Source organism: Lissotriton vulgaris, chromosome 3_1, assembly GCF_964263255.1.
Source record: "Lissotriton vulgaris chromosome 3_1, aLisVul1.2, whole genome shotgun sequence".
Taxonomy (NCBI): domain Eukaryota; kingdom Metazoa; phylum Chordata; class Amphibia; order Caudata; family Salamandridae; genus Lissotriton; species Lissotriton vulgaris.
In genome coordinates, this window is record NC_141689.1 from 162,099,887 (window position 1) to 162,117,749 (window position 17,863).

The window sequence follows — 17,863 nt, forward strand, 5'->3', positions numbered from 1 at the left end:
GCTGAGTTCAAGTTCTGAACTCTGTTGGCCACAGTGTTTACAGAAGGTAAGCAGAATGTCCTAGATATACAATACCACCGATTAAATGCATTACAAATAAAATAGCTTTTTTACAAGCCCCTTGTGCCACTTTTGCGTCATTTTCAACATGAAAAAAATTAACACAAAAGTGGCGCAAGACCTTGTAAATAAGCACTAAAGAATATTGTCCTACATAATGATTTGATCTCTCGCCTAATTCTGTCTCATCTCTGAATCATTTTAAAGACCTGTTGATCTGTAATTTAAATCTGATGCAGTAGGCACTTCCATACAGACACCGCTTGAATCCGGGCCTATAAGACAAGTGAAATGTATCAGGCACACTGCACACATAAAAATAAGGAAATATTGTCAAGTGTTATCTTGACTTGTAATGTTTGACCTTATTTAGTCACATCGATCTAATTTTAAACTAATTTTCTCTTTTGTTTTGCAGATTACCTACCGTACGTCTATTGGAGTACACATCACATTTTGTTAATTATATTGTTTTATTAAAATTATGTTTCTAGTTCTTTATTGTATTGTTATCTTTAAGTAACTTTTCCAGTTATTTATTGTAGTTTTAATAAAAGTTAATTTAAAAAAAAGTATACATGTCTTTTTTTTGGGGGGGAGGTAGCGATCCCCAATAGAAATTATATTTATATTTTGAAGTATAATTCTGAGACTATTTACCAGATCTGTACCAGAGTCTATAGCTACGACTAACGCTTCCAATTAGAAAAGTTTTAAAACTCCACAACAGTAACTTTTTTCAATTACCAACATAGTGTGGTGAACTTCTAACCTCTGTTCTCACGTAAGTGTTACAACATAAACTGTTACTATGGTCAGGCCGGACTGGCCATAGCGGGCACCGGGAAATCCCCCGGTGTGCCGCAACGGTGGGGTCGGTTTTGAGCCCCTGGTGGCCGATTTTGTTACAGGGCTGTTTTTGCAGCAAAATCGGCCGAAAGCCGGCCCTAACCAAGAGCTCGGCTACACCTCCAACCTCCAGGGCCGGTTTTGGTTCCCAGTCCGGCCCTGACTATGGTACAGGCAGAAAGCCGTTTGGGGGTAGAGGTGAAAGGTACTAGCTATACAAAAACCAATATATTTACCCTGGATCCTCAACAAGACAGAAAGGAAAGCAAAGTAAAACAAAACAATGTACCAGATTTACAACCCCCTTGCGCCACTTTCACGTCCAAGGCCCCCCCCATTAAAATTAAAAGTGTGTAGACCTCAATGACGCCCCTCAAACCCTGGGAACAACCACCCCCCGGAGATTTCTGTATTGTGTGATGGGGCTGCGTGGCCCTCCGCCAGGTGCCCTCGAGAGCCCTGGAGATCGCCACACCCAGAGCCGAATCCTCCAGTGTCCTGGGGTGCCAACCCCCCGGGACACTGCTATTTGCTATGAGATGATGGAAGTCTTCCGGCTACCAACATCCCATAGCAAACTTAATTTGCATTTTGAAAGACAAAGCAGTGAAATCTGTCCTTACTTTCAAAATCAAAATAAGATGGCATTTCCACATGCAAGTTAGCATCTCCCCATGTGTAAAAGCAATGCCGGCTCCCGGAGAACGCCGAAAGCCGTCCGGACCGTGGGTGCATAGTGGCTCCCCTCCATCTTCTTGGAGAATGTCACGAACATTCGTCGACCGGCTCCAAAGTTATTCCAAATAGAATGTTACAGATTTCCTATGGAAACTAGGTCCTAACTATAACTACCTACTGGTGATACATATATATCCAATTACAACTCCAACGTGCAGTCATGCACACACAGAGATACGGACAACTTGATACGCTTAGTGCCCAGTGAAGCGCTTTATTTTTAGTTTGGTGCAAAGTCAAACAGATGCGTTTTGGCCAACGCAGTGGCCTTGATCACGTATATATAATTTGGGTTATGCACACCTGCCAAGTTTTTACCACACATATATGCCTTTACCATAAATGCTTTAACAACGCACATTTTGTTGTAAAGGCATACGCGTGGTAAAGATTTGCGTGGTAAAGTCTTGGGTAGTAATGTCACGGTCATTGTAATGACCATGTTGTAAAGCCATGCGTGGTAATTGCTTGCATGGTGCCATCATACATCCCTTTTTGATGGAAATAATACGGCGCAGGGGGAAAAAAATGTCAATCACTCTTTCAAGATGTACATCCTACAAGTGTTGGTGAACTGGCGCATTTAGTTTCCAAACTCTTTCATGCATGTGCTCCAGTTGTTGGCTGGCAGCAAATCACTGTTCCCATTCAGCCCAGGTGAGTGGCTCCAGGTTTGACTGATTTGACAGCATCTAACACACAGGGCAAAGTAACATCTTTAGGCGCAATAGAGCTAAGGAAAGCGGTAGGCACTGAAATGGAGAGACATCAAGTGGGACAGAAAGTTCCTAAACGCCGACAGACCAGAAAACAGACAAGTGCAAAGATTGGGCCAAACATGAAGCAGGAACGTCTCTGCTGATTCCTAGTGATGCACTCAAATGAAACATCTTTATAGCCCTGATCCTTGGCAACTCCTTCCTTGCCCTGACAAGCTGAATTGTAATAAAACTGCATCTTTCTTTTACATAGTGCTCCGTATTGCTATTTTGATATTTCTACCAGCTGCAAATACCAGGTACATCTGTGACTGAGTTGAACAAGTCAGTCTATTGACCTCAGGGGTGTTAAAACTTGAGTTGGCTTTACAGGTGTGGAAGTCGAAATTTGCAGTTCACCCCAGATTTTAACAAAAGCCAATAGGCCTCACCTTTGCGCTATTAGAATTAGCAATGTTGTGTAGCCATGCTGTACAACAGTGCAGATGCTCTGGAGTGTGCCTGGAACTAATTTTAAAAAGCACTATGGCATAGACAGAGCGAATGCACTTTTTTACAGTCACGACTGATGCCTGGAAGCAGCAGTAGGACGGGTGGGGATCACAATAAAAAAAAAACACTTAGCTCCTGGCCGGCTGGCTAGCTGACCGGCGCCGTCTCTTCCTGGCTTTTTGTAAAAAAAAAAGGAAGCACCAGGGCTCCCATGCTCCCAGCAGCCAATACAACGCTGCAATGCAGCCTTGTGATTGGTCTGACTCTGTGACACGGCGCTCAGACAGGGCCTATAGGGGTGGGCATGTTCTCCATGCAGGCTGTAATGCAGCCTGCAAGGTGAAGGGGGAATGTGCGCATGACCAACATGGGTGGACCGAAAGAGACAACCAAACAGTCATTGTGCACTTAGGAGGGTTGTACCCTCCTCCCCTGCTCTTCAGCCCCGTCCGCCCCCTCACACAAGCTGCGGTAGCAGGAGGACATAATAAAATGATAATAACATTAGTTATTATCCTTTATTTTTTCCTTTATCTTGCTGCCTCGAGGCAGTGGGGTGATGATCCTCCGCCTTAGCGGTGGAGCCGCCACTGCTTTTTAAAAATAAATCTGTGCTGGATATATCATGGTCATATAATTCTTTTATTATTATTTTCAGCTATGCTACATAGCAACCACGCTGCTATACAACATTGCTAGAAATCCCTGGCTTACCATTGGCTTTGTGGTTTGTAACTCACAATTGCTTGCTTTCTATTTGCTGTCTCTATTTGTTTTAGACTGTCCAGCTTGAGTTTGTCCATTCCCTTGACCAAACCCTATTTACTGTATTCTTCCGCCAGTACTGGAGTTCTGTAAATATGCTTTTAAATCTTGTTATTTTGTCACATTTGCTGTGTATTCAAAGACAGAGTTCAAATGTCAGGTTCTGTCGTCCTGTAAGCTTGGTGTTTATTTTTCTTTCTCTGACTTCAAAGAGAGAGGGTTTGACAAACATGCTAGCTATGGGGTTGGGGGGGACGACTTGAAGAAGGCTGCATGTTGTTTTTTTTCCTACCACACAACAAAATTTAAATGTCTGTAACTGAAGTGGACTAATATTTCAGAATATACCAGATTTACAAAAGCTCAAATGAAGCAATTTTTTTGTAATTGTGTAGTATGTTGGAAACAAATATTTTAATGGAATCAAAAAAAGCAGTACACGAGGTGATGACATTTACACACTTGTTTGTGTCCAGAATACTCTTATCAGACCTGTATGACTTTGCAAATGCAATGGTCATTTTAATTGAAGATGTGTTGTCTGTAACGGCAGTGTGCTACCACACCATGCATATTCCACTCTACACCACTCCACTTTGCATCACTGCACTCTACTCTGCACCACTTTGTGACACTGCACTTTATCCCACAATACCACTGCAACTCTTTGGCACTGTACTCTACACCACTCTGTTCAGTACCATTGCTCTCTACACCACTCTGCTCTGTGCCACTGCACTCTATGCCAATGCACCAAACAACACTTTACTGAAAGCCAAGGCTCACCAAACACCACTTTACTGAAAGCCAATACTCACTAAACATCACAGCACTCTTTGCCAACTACTCTGCACCACGAGACTCTATGCCATTTACTCTGCTCCACAACACTCCACAACACTCTCCTACACTAGTCCACTCTATGTCACTACACTCTATGACAATCTACTCCACTCTATGCCACTCTACTCTACAACACTCTACTCCACTTATGCAACACCCTCTGTGCCACTCCACTCTGTTCTACACCACTCCACAACACTCTATGCCCCTTCACCTTACTCCACTATGCGTCTCTCACCTCTATTCCAGGCCCTTCCACTCTACTACACTCTACTCACTCCAAGACCCTCAACTCAACTGAACACCACTCTACGCCACTCAATAACACACCCCTCTACTCCACTGTATGACATTTCATGCCTCTCTCCTTTGGCCACTAACTTTTAGCCAAGCTGAACTGCAGTGACGCTGGTGTCCAACGTGGCTAAAACATATTGGCGAAGTCAATAGCTCTTGCATACATGAGACCTGTTGGCTTTGCCAATGCTTGTTCTACATTGGTGTTGGATTTTTCTTTTGTTGTTTTTTCAATGCATTACTGTTTGTGTGTTGCATACCTTCTTTACAAATCGCCACTAAGTTTAGCCTGACTGCTTTGTGCCAAGCTACCAGTGGGCGTAAACACAGGTGGATGTAGTGGCTTTTGTGGTTCACTCAGGCAGGGATCAGTGGTTGTTGCTTGAATAGGGTTAAGACCCCTCGTTCAGTAACCTAAGTTAGGCACCAGCTGCGATTTCAAAGAAACCCCCAAAAAATGTTTGACCTGCCCTGTGAGCGTTGACATTAATCTCTCTTAAAAAATATATGGGAAACTGACTCAGATGTGGCAGAGTTAGGAACTGAGCACTTGGACGCATGAGAAGGGAAAGTTTGTTTATTGCACCTTGCCAGCTCCCAAAAGAGTGAATGAGTGTGTGATGCTGGGAAGCGGCTCGAGGCACTTCACAATCTGGGTTTAACTTCCCAGCCCACTCCTTTGCATGTTTTTCTTTCTTTGTTTCTGCTTGATATGAAATGAAACTGAGAGCAGCCGGAGAGCTGGATAAATAGAGGCGGGAGCACTCAGCAGGGCTCAGAGCCCAGGGACAGGCAGAGGGACAGGCATTCACTGAACTCTCCACGAGGCCCTCTGCTGTTTCTGAGTGTTTGCTTCCTGCAGACTGTGCTGTGAGCTGCTGTCCGACCATGGCTCTGAACCTACCACTGCTTTGCCTCAGCACCCTTTGCCTCTGCAGCATTCTGCAAGGTAAGAAAAGGCGTTCTAGGACTGTGTGTGTGGTGTGTTTGCACCTAATGCAAGAAATGGGGTGCTACTGTTTGCAGTGTGTATGGACCCAATACAAGAAAAGAGGCGCTACTGTGTGCAGTGTGTATGCACCCAATGTAACAATCGAGGCACTACTGTGTGCAGTGTGTGCGCACCTAATGCCAAAAACAAGTCGCTACTGTGTGCAGTGTGCATACATCCAATGCAAGAAACAAGGTACTATTGTGTGCAGTGTGTATGCATTCAATGCAAGAAACAAGGCGCTACGGTATGCAGTGTGTATGCTTCCACTGCAAGAAACAGGGGGCTACTGTGTGCAGTGTGCATGCAAAGAATGCAAGAAAAGGGGTGCTACTATGTGCAGTGTGTATGCACCCAATGCAAGAAACGAGGCGCTAAAGTATGCAGTCTGTATGCTTTCACTGCAAGAAACAGGGGGCTACTGGGTGCAGTGTGTATGCAACGAATGCAAGAAATGAGGCGCTACTGTGTGCAGTACTCACACAGTAGTGCCTCGTTTCTTGAATCAGATGCATACACACTGCACACACTAGAACCCCGTTTCCTGAATCAGATGCATACACGCTGCACACAGTAGCAACCCGTTTCTTGCACTGGGTGCATACACACTGCACACAGTAGTGCCCTGTTTCTTGCACTATATGCATACACATTGCACACAGCAGCACCCCGTTTCTTGAATCATATGCATACACACTGCACACAATAGCGCCTCGTTTCTTGCATTGGATGAAAACACACAGCACACAGTACCGCCACGTTTCTTGCATTGGATGAAAACACACTGCACACAGTAGCGCCTCGTTTCTTGCATTAGATGCATAAACACTGTGCACAGTAGCACCCCGTTTCTTCTGCAAGACACGGGGCACTACTGTGTGCAGTGTTTATGCATCCAGTGCAAACAACAGGGTGCTACTGTATGCAGTGGATATGCATCTGATTCAAGAAACAGGGTGCTACTGTGTGCAGTGTGTATGCATTTAATGCAAGAAGCACGGCCACTGTGTGCAGTGTTATGCATTCTATGAATGAAACAGGGGCTACTGTGTGCAGTGTGTATGCATCCAATGCAAGAAACAGGGTGCTACTGTGTACAGTGTATATGCATCCAAAGCAAGAAACAGGAGGGTGTACTGTGTGCAGTGTGTATGCATCCAATTCAATAAACGGGGTGCTACTGTGTGCAGTGTGTATGCATCTAGTGCAAGAAACGAGGCACTACTGTGTGCAGTGTGTATGCACCCAGTGCAAGAAACAGGGTGCTCCTGTGTGCAGTGGGTATGCATCTGATTCAAGAAACAGGGTGCTACTGTGTGCAGTGTGTATGCACCCAGTGCAAGAAACAGGACGCTACTGTATGCAGTGTGTATGCATTAAATGCAAGAAGCAGGGCCACTGTGTGCAGTGTTATGCATTCTATGAATGAAACAGGGGCTACTGTGTGCAGTGCGTATGCACCCAATGCAAGAAACAGGGGCTACTGCGAGCAGTGCGTAGGCATCCAATGCAAGAAATGGGGTGTTACTGCGTGCAGTGTGTATGCATCCAATGCAAGAAACGGGGTGCTACTGCATGCAGTGTGTATGCATCCAATGCCAGAAACAGGGTGCTACTGGGTGCAGTGTATATGCATCCATTGCAAGAAACGGGGGGACTACTGCATGCAATGTGTATGCACTCAATGCAAAAAACGGAGGGGTACTGTGTGCAGTGTGTATGCATTCAATGCAAGAAATGGGGGATTACTGTGTGCAGTGTGTATGCATCCAATGTAAGAAACAGGGTGCTACTGTGTGCAGTGTGTATGCATCCAATGCAAGAAACAGGAGGGGGTACTGTGTGCAGTGTTTATGCATCTAGTGCAAGAAACGAGGCACTACTGTGTGCAGTGTGTATGCACCCAGTGCAAGAAACAGGGTGCTCCTGTGTGCAGTTGGTATGCATCTGATTCAAGAAACAGGGTGCTACTGTGTGCAGTGTGTATGCACCCAGTGCAAGAAACAGGGCGCTACTGTGTGCAGTGTGTATGCATTCTATGAAAGAAACAGGGGCTACTGTGTGCAGTGCGTATGCACCCAATGCAAGAAACGGAGTGCTATTGTGTGCAGTGTGTATGCATCCGATTCAGGAAATGGGGGGCTACTGTGTGCAGTGTGTATGTATCCGATTCAGGAAATGGGGTGCTACTGTGTGCAGTATGTATGCATCTGATTCAAGAAACAGGGTGCTACTGTGTGCAGTGTGTATGCAGTAAATGCAAGAAGCGAGGCCACTGTGTGCAGTGTGTATGCATTCTATGAAAGTCACAGGGGCTACTGCGTGCAGTGTGTATGCATCCAATGCAAGAAACGGAGCGCTGCTGCGTGCAGTGTATATGCATCCAATGCTAGAAACGGGGGGGGCTACTGCATGCAGTGGGTATGCACCCAATGCAAAAAACGGAGGGGTACTGTGTGCAGTGTGTATGCATTCAATGCAAGAAACGGGGTGCTACTGCGTGCAGTGTATATGCACCATTGCAAGAAACGGGGGGGCTCCTGCATGCAGTGTCTTTGCACCCAATACAAGAAATGAGGTGCAACTGTGCGCAGTGTGTATGCAACCAATGCAAACAACAGAGGGGTACTGTGTGCAGTGTGTATGCATCCAATGAAAGAAATGGGGGATTACTGTGGGCAGTGTGTGTGCATCCAATGCAAGAAACAGGAGGGGGTTCTGTGTGCAGTGTATATGCATCCATTTCAAGAAACAGGGTGGGGGTACTGTGTGCAGTGTATATGCATCCAATGCAAGAAACAGGAAGGGGTACTGTGTGCAGTGTGTATGCATCCATTGCAAGAAAGGGGGTGGGGGGTACTGCGTGCAGTGCGTATGCATCCAATGCAAGAAATGGAGCGCTACTGCGTGCAGTGTGTATGCATCCAATGCAAGAAACGGGGTGCTACTGTGTGCAGTGTATATGCACAATTGCAAGAAACGGGAGGGTGTACTGTGTGCAGTGTGTATGCATCCAATGCAAGAAATGGGGTGCTACTGCATGCAGTGTGTATGCACCCAATACAAGAAACGACGCGCTACTGTGTGCAGTGTGTGTATGCAACCAATACAAACAACAGAGGGGTAGGGTGTGCATTGTGTATGCATTCAATGCAAGAAATGGGGGATTACTGTGTGCAGTGTGTGTGCTTCCAATGCAAGAAACGGGGTGCTACTGTGTGCAGTGTGTATGCATCCATTGCAAGAAAGGGGGGGTACTGTGTGCAGTGTGTATGCATCCAGTGCAAGAAACGGGGCACTACTGTGTGCAGTGTGTATGCATCCAATTCAAGAAATGGGAGCTACTGTGTGCAGTGTGTATGCAACAGATTCAAGAAACGGGGGGCTACTGTATGCAGTGTGTATGCATTCAATGTAAGAAACTGGGGGGCTACTATGTGCAGTGTGTATGCACCCAGTGTAAGAAACCGGGGGCTACTGCATGCAGTGTGCACAGTATGTATGCTTCCAATGCAAGAAAGGGGGAGCTTCTGAATATCTGTTTGTGCAGTGCATATGCATTCAATGGAAGTGACACGGTGCTTCTGTATACCTGTGTGCGCAGTGTGTATGCATCCAATGTAAGAACTGGTAGCTTCTGCATGCCTGTGTGCGCAGTGTGTATGAATCCAAAGCAAGAAACGTGGCGGGGGCACTACTGAGTGCAGTGTGTCTCCATCCAGTGCAAGCCTCTGAGTGATTCTGCATTCTGGTTTGTGCAGTGTGTCTGCATTCACTGCAAGCCGCGGGGTGATTCTGCATTCTGGTGAGCGGTGTATATGCATCCAGTGCAAACCGCCGGGTGATTCTGCATTCTGGTGTGTATGGTGTGCATGCATCCAGTTCAAGCCGCCGGGTGATTCTGCATTCTGGTGTGTGTGGTGTGCATGTATCCAGTTCAAGCCGCCGGGTGATTCTGCATTCTGGTGTGTGAGTCGTGCATGCATCTAGTGCAAGCCACCACGTGATTCTGCATTCCGTTGTGTGCCTTCTGCATGCATCATGTGCAAGCTGCCTGGTGATTCTGCATTCTGGTGTGTGCGTCGTGCATGCATCTAGTGCAAGCCGCCACGTGATTCTGCATTCTGTTGTGTGCGTTCTGCATGCATCATGTGCAAGCTGCCTGGTGATTCTGCATTTTGTTGTGTGCGTTCTGCATGCATCATGTGCAAGCCGCCTGGTGATTCTGCATTCTGGTGCGTGTGGTGTGCATGCATCCAGTTCAAGCCGCCGGGTGATTCTGCATTCTGGTGTGTGCGTTGTGCATGCATCTAGTGCAAGTCGCCACGTGATTCTGCATTCTGTTGTGTGCGTTCTGCATGCATCATGTGCAAGCCGCCTGGTGATTCTGCATTCTGGTGTGTGTGGTGTGCATGCATCCAGTTCAAGCCGCCGGGTGATTCTGCATTCTGGTGTGTGAGTCGTGCATGCATCTAGTGCAAGCCACCACGTGATTCTGCATTCTGTTGTGTGCTTTCTGCATGCATCATGTGCAAGCTGCCTGGTGATTCTGCATTCTGGTGTGTGCGTCGTGCATGCATCTAGTGCAAGCCGCCACGTGATTCTGCATTCTGTTGTGTGCGTTCTGCATGCATCATGTGCAAGCTGCCTGGTGATTCTGCATTCTGTTGTGTGCATTCTGCATGCATCATGTGCAAGCCGCCTGTTGATTCTGCATTCTGGTGTGTGTGGTGTGCATGCATCCAGTTCTAGCCGGCGGGTGATTCTGCATTCTGCTGTGCGCGTCGTGCATGCATCTAGTGCAAGCCGCCACGTGATTCTGCATTCTGATGTGTGCGTTCTGCATGGATCATGTGCAAGCCGCTTGTTGATTCTGCATTCTGGTGTGTGTGGTGTGCATGCATCCAGTTCAAGCCGCCTGGTGATTCTGCATTCTGGTGTGTGTGGTGTGCATGCATCCAGTTCAAGCCGACTGGTGATTCTGCATTCTGGTGTGTGCGTTGTGCATGTATCCTGTAAAAGCCGTCGGGTGATTCTGATTTGCTGTGTGTGCAGTGTGTATGCATCCAGTGCAGGAAACGGGGGGCTTCTTTGTACCTGTCTGCGCTATGTGTATGCAGGCAGCAGTGGGGTTCTGAATGCCTGTGTGTGCAGTGTGTATCCATCCAATGCAAGGTGTGGGTTGATAGGGTGCTAGTAGTAGTATCACGGTTTAAGGCCATTTCCCAAAAGTCAGCACGGGCTCTATAGCGCAAATCAGGAACCGTCTCAGATTTGGACTGGCTGGTGTTTTGTATTGTGCAAGAGATCGCGGAGTAAATGTTACCACTTTTGATAGTGAAAAATGGTTGTTTGTCACGGAACTTTACAGGGACTTGCAGCATTTGTTTATATCTCCAAATCTAGTGAAAAACACAATAACACCACACAAAGTGAAGCATCAACACAACAATTAGTATTGTTACATTGTTGTGTTGTGTTTTGTTTGTGTACTGTTTTGATGTTTCTGTGCTGGTAACATAGGTTTGTGTTATGGTGTAGCTGTACCTCAGCTGCAGTTTGCCTGCTTAATTAGTCCCAAATTTGTTCTAGTTATGCATTACCACATACACAAATCTGCTTTCATCCTGTTGGGGTTAAAACGATTAATTTGCACCAAGCGCTGCCTTACTTATCACCAAGGGCACGGAAAAGCACCAGCCATAAACGTTTTGTAATCCGACCTTATTTATGTTGGCTCAGTAGCAGATCTGATCCGCGGCACCAAATGTTTAATTAGAAAGAGGATTGTCTTCACTGCATCCCGCTTTGAAGTGGACGTTAAACTTTTTTAAAGGAAGGAAGAGGACAGCATTTAGCCAAAGTGTTACAAGAACTCGAGGTCCCAATATGGGAGAGAAAGGGAAGGCTGGGATTTTTAAATTAGGTTATACATTTTTACATAATGCTTGTAACACCTCCCAGTAGGTGAGATGAAGAAATATGTTGCACTGACATTGTAATGGCAAATTGGGTGCACTGCAACTGCCTGTAACATAGCATTACCTAACCTAACCTAACGTAACGTAACGTATTAATAAAAAAATTAAAAAGACATGGGATAAAAGAGTGGAGCAGTATAAGGTAGCAGGGTAATGCTGATGATGATGGAGACAGGTATGGGCAGGTAATAGTTTCAAATTGCATTCTATGTTTCCTATCATTATACATCACAGAAAGTGCCAACAAATCCACACAGGTTGCATTTTTTACAACCGCTGCAAAGTACATGGGGGCAGATTTATGTCGGACTTGCGCCACGTTTACGCCGCCGTTGCGTGACGCAATGGCACGGAAACGTGGCGCATCCCTGCGACCTATTTACAACATGACGCATCTAGGCAGATGCGTCACGTTGTAAAGCCCTGCACCACATGGAACCTGCGTCAGGTTTCATGTGGGCGTTCTGTCGCAGGGTGGGCGTTCCCTCGTAGGAAAGCCCCATAAAACTGACCCAGTGAAATCTACAATATTTCACTGAGTCAGTTTTACGACGCTGCTGTGTCAAATCCTTACGCCTGCTTGAAGCAGGTGTAAGGAGTGACGCACCACGTTATGTATGGGTGGCCTCTGTACATTGCAAAGGTTGCGTCGCACTTGCGACGCTACTCCAGCAATGCGCCGCCCGTACACCACAAGATGCGTCACACATCTGCCCTTCCTTGCACCATGGTGCGCCGCATTGTAAATGCGACGCATCTGTGGTACCGCAAGGAGGGAATTGCGTGACGCATCAGTTCTGGCGCATCCCTGCTGATTTGCAGAGATGCGCCAGAACTCATAAATCTGCCCCATAGGCTTTTATGTATAAAGGGGTCGATTACGATGCCGTTTGGACGGAGGGGTCGATTACGATGCCGTTTGGACACGTGTCGACCGGCATCGTAGCGGAATCTTCCCAGATTACGATCTGACCGCTGTGTTGGTGGTCGGGTTCTGTATTATTTCCATTGCGGCTTGTTGTTTAAACATCCCTGAACCGTGGAGCAGGTACCATGATTGATTTGATTTGAATAAAATTTATATCGCGCAAACAATAACCCGAAGGCATCAAGGCGCCTAACAAAGCATATCAAAATTTATAAGCCTGACACCATTACAGATAGGCCTGCACAAAGAGATGCGTCTTCAGAGCACTTCTGAATGCCTGAAGAGTGGGTAGGGATCTTAGTTCCAGTGGGAGGGCATTCCACCACTTGGGCGCCAAGGGCCTTGGGCGTACCATGTGGTGCCTGTACCACGGTGCACAATGCAGCGCCTCAGGCCCTAGAGAGGAGGGCCAGGGGGAAGGGGCCTTGATGTTTAAATGCTCCACAGGCCTTCAAACTTCAGTGTTTGCATCCACGTGTATTTGCCCAAACAAAAAAACGTACATAATAAGAAGAAATGGCTATTGGTGTTCTCTCACTCCCGGCTTAATTCAGGATCCCTAACTCTAAATACTTGCATGTCTTTGACAATTATTATAGAGTATTAGTAGAGCTATTTAATTTAAAAGCTGGTAAAAAGCATACAGATAATGGCGAAGGATCCGCATGCATTGTAAATGTACGATTGTGTCTGGATGTTTTATTTCAGGGTAAATCAAAGGCAATCTCTCCTAGAATGTAATCAGTCTTTGGGCCTGATTTAGAACTTGGATCACAGATTACTCCATCACACCGGCGACAGATATCCTGTCCACCTGATAATATAAATCTCATAGGATATAATGGGATTTATATTTCGATGGACGGGATATTTCGATGGACGGGAGTAACCCGTCCGCCATTGTGAAATCAGGCCCGTAGATTGTTAACCTGGTCAGCTGATGTAAGCTGTTAGCCGGTCGCAGCAGGCCGTAGAGACAAGACGCCCCTAGAGAATGGAGAGTGGGACGACGCCTTTCCTTACATACATAACCTCTTTCTTTGTCCAATTTTACCACTTGAACAGCAGAAAAGTTGCTTCATGCATGGTTCTTGTTCTTGTCATCCAGACATACTACTAGTTTGAGGTCATCACACCACATTTAGGAATCCACTATTGCTAACAGATGTAGAAATAGGGAAAAAGTATGACCCTGAAAAACCACTCCTTTGAGGTAGTGAGTTGTCAACAGAAAATGCCCACCATCTTGACTTGATGATATGAGATTACCAAGAAACACCTGACCCAAGCAAAAGTTATAGCTGTCATTTCTGACAATTTGCCTAGTCTGTCCAGTAGCACCTTGTGCCCAAAATCAAAGCAACAAAGAGGTCAGTAGTATGAAAACTGCTGCCTTGCCATTGTTGCCCGCCCACAGAGGCATACTCTGCCCCATCAGTCGTCTAAAGCTAGAATTAATGTAGACACAGAGAATCTCATGGATTCAACGCCTGTACAGAGATGCTGGTTAACAACTCACTGAATGAATGTATTTGTTAACAATAAGATGAAAATAGAGCTTCCAGTTTCTGGCTTTTTAGGCAAAGTTGTCATGGCATGCTTGAGAAGGTAGACAAGTAACCATCAAATCTTGCCTTTAGGAGAAAATGCCTAGTTCCTCTAAAAAAAAGATTTAGATGTTGACTGCATGAGCAAAAAAAAACTTACGTCCACCATGTGAAGCAATTGTACCTGGTTGCTTACTGTTATTTCCGTGAATATTGGGAATCTCTGCACTCGAGCAGTGATCCGCCCTGAGTGTGGAAATTTCACCCTAAGGGGCTGATTAGGATGGAGGATTTCCCGCATCCTCCGGGCCAGCGGTGGCTTCCGCCGGCCCGGAGGATGCGGAAAATCCTCTGCGGACCTACCAAAGACCCACCGCCACATTAGGATGGCTGGTGGGTCCTGGTTTCAGTCCGCCGCTTTTCCGCCGCGGTTGACTTACAACTGCAGCGGAAAAGCTGTAACATGGCTGGCGGTGTCTATCAGACACCGCCAGCCATATTAGGATAGAGTAAAAGAGATGCTTTTCCACGGCGGCTTTTCCGCCGTGGAAAAGCATACGGAATTTGATGTCGGGGCCCGTTGCGGGCCCCCTGGGTGAAGGGGGGGTGGGGGTGCACATGGGGGGTACCCATGGTACCCCCTGCATTTGTATGCAGAAATCGGCAGGCACCGCGGTGCCTGCCGCTTTCTGCATACAAATGCAATGTATGCATTTTTAACATTGCGGCAGGTGCAGCTTGAAGCTGCACCCGCTGCAATGTTAAAGATAGAGGATGTGACCGCCACCCTGGCGGTCACATCCTAATCTGCAAGGAGGGAACGCCGCGGCCCCTGCGGACGTTCCCTCCTACTCTGGGGTCGTGGACGGACTCAATTCCATCCGCGATCCTAATGAGCCCTTAGAGCGGAGATTCCTCCCCGAATGTGGAAACTCAGCCCGAGTGCGGAAAACCTGTGCAGTCATAACAATAGTACTCTTAACTTACCTTTGTGAATACCAAAAAGTAGTAATGTTAGACTTTTGGTCTAAACTAAGACCAGATGTCTCAGTTTACCTTTGTGAATCGGGCCCGTTATTTTTCCCAATACTTTTGTCTTTTTTTTAATGAATGCTCTTCTCTGTTATCGATAGAGATGCTTAAGACTTTTCATATAAAAACACACTCCGAAAAATGTACTTGATGATGACATAGTGACATATTTCAGAGTTCCTGTATGCTGGTGAAGCATTACCCATATCTTATACCACATTTGTGGACAGATGTTCATAAAGTCTTCCGGCCTGCTTTAGAGTTGGGCGGTACAGTAAAATCCACTGGCTGCTGGAGTTAGTGGAAAATCCATTGCTGAAGGATTCACAGCCAGCAGAGAATACTGTGAAGTAATTACCTCTGCTACTGGATCAGTACTGCTGAGGTAAGAATTCTCCAACAGAGTATGTATCGCTGTGTTTATAATAAGAGGATTTTCCATTGGCTCCCAACTCAAAGTCAGGTCTGCAGGCCCTTATGTAGAGATGGGTGGTAGAACAACATCTTCCAGTTTATAGGTCCTGATTAAGACTTCAGTGGTAATGGATTGTTTTGTAGAGGAAGCGTTAGATCTAGGTGTGGCTCTACCTGCAGAATGTCCTTCGCCCTACTGTTTCTGTTCCACCAGGGAAGTTGTGTTGGTTGTGTTTCTCGTTTGTACTGATCACTTCACCATAAGTCAGAGTATTTGCCATTACCACCAGCTCCTAAATAAGGCCGTTGATCTCAAAGGTTTCACACAATGGGTAAATCCCCCTCAGGGATTGACTTATATCATTCTTTTCTATTTTCTCAATCACCAATGAGAGTTGGGGTTCATTCACCAACAGAATGTTGCTTCTGTTTCCTAGTTCACTGCAGCAACAATGATGTCGTGGACTGCTGCTTAAAGGTTAGTGGAACCCGGATCCCCTTCCGGCGACTGAAAGGATTCCAAATCCAGTCCCTTGAAGACGGTTGTGCCATCGAGGCTGTGGTGTGAGTATCCAAAAATGATCTACTTCGGGGGGTTCCAAAGAGCAAACTGTGGTGTCATCAGTTGCTTCGGCAGGGTTCAGATGATGCCCACTTTTTATGTGTTTTATATCGACAAACCCACCACTTGGAGACAGCCAATTGTTTCCATACATGTAGGTGGGGAGGAGGTGCAGTACAGCCAGTCTGGTCAAAGCAATGTTTCGGCATAGTCATTCCCCAAAAATATCCAAGCGTGTTCCCGATACTGTGGAAACTACTGACAGTAATGGTAATATCATACCAGCTATGTCCAAGGTAATTTGCAGACATGGTCTACATCAAGGCCTAGATGTCATGCACATCTCAGCTCCCAAGAATGCCTTCATGCTTATACAGTGTACTAAGGCATTGCTGTGGTGTCTCTGGGGTGGGATCCCACGACTTGGTGGGAAGGGTCAGTGATTGAGTGCAGTCATGCAGTCGTAAGACAAGGGGTAGCTTTAGGAGGGGGAGTGGGTTGGTGTTGTTTGCTAGTTGGGGGATGTAAGGGTCTAATGAGTTGTTCCAATAGGTTTTGCACTCAGATTTTATCTATTGTATGTACCTGCTTGCAAAACATGTTTAACCTTTTTATTAGATGTATTTGCTTACTTGATATTTTTATATGTGTTTGCTAGCTTGTCATTTTTAATCTATTTAGCACATGTTTTTCCTTGCTTGTCAATGTTACCCTATTTATTATATGTGCTTGCTTGCTTGTCATTTTTACTTACTTACTGGACTTTTTGACATTTCCTATGCACTATGTATTCTCTGTAACAAATCCTTGCAGCTGCTGTTTAATGTTTTCCTTTGAAAATAATAAAATGCGTTTGCAATAAATAAATAAATAAATAAGAAGGATTGTGGTCTGGGGGGTCACAATCCTTTTTATTTATTTATTTATTTACCCCTGCCCTTAACCCTCAAACTTTTTTTAAAAACTAAAATTCCCCTTACCTCATCACGTCGTCTCCTCTCCTTCATCTTCCTTTTTGACGTTGGACGTCATAAAGAGAAAGCAGAAGTTTCTTTCTGTTTCCTCTCAAACGACGCTGATTGCCTCCACTTCGCTTCACATCAGGTGCGTTTTTTGGGGGGAGGGGAGAACCCCCTTTTTATTTCCATGCTTTTTAAAAAAAATGTGCGTGGTAAAGGTTTGCATGGAAACGGCTGCGTTGTCGTGGCCTTTTCCCGCTAGCAGCAGACCCTCCTACGTCACAGCAAACAAGCATGGAGTAAACAAATAGAAAAAAAATGGCAGGCCACTCTTTTTCTCTATATCTTTACTTTTGCTGCAATCGCGGCGTACGCGCTTTACCTTAAACAATGTTAAAGTAAAGCGCGGGTGCCGCATGTGCTGCAGAAGTAAAGAAATAGAAAACAATATATTTCTTTACTTTTTCAACAATCGCCGCATCTGCGCTTTAGCTTAACATGGCTAAAGGTCAAGCGCGTGTGCCGCCAACGTGTAAAAAAAGTAAATATTTAGAAAAACAAGCACACCCACTAAAATGAAAGCAACCGCACTGCAAATAAAAAAAAAAGTGCTCACCGATTAATTAAAGGAGACAGTATAACACCGCCAGTAAAAGATCCAGTCCTGATGGGCCGTCCCAAAAGGA

General features: G+C 45.8%; 1 protein-coding gene across 1 annotated transcript in view; it reads left to right on the forward strand.

Annotated features, from left to right (window-relative positions):
- Nucleotides 1-5,498: 5,498 nt before the first annotated feature.
- LOC147726153 (C-C motif chemokine 19-like) overlaps nt 5,499-17,863 on the forward strand; it is a 39,550-nt gene continuing 27,185 nt past the window's right edge. The window contains exons 1-2 of the mRNA XM_086960259.1: nt 5,499-5,712; nt 16,094-16,220. Of these exons, the coding sequence (XP_086816385.1) occupies nt 5,652-5,712; nt 16,094-16,220 (188 nt within the window). The 5' untranslated portion in view covers nt 5,499-5,651. The remainder of the gene's footprint in view (nt 5,713-16,093; nt 16,221-17,863) is intronic.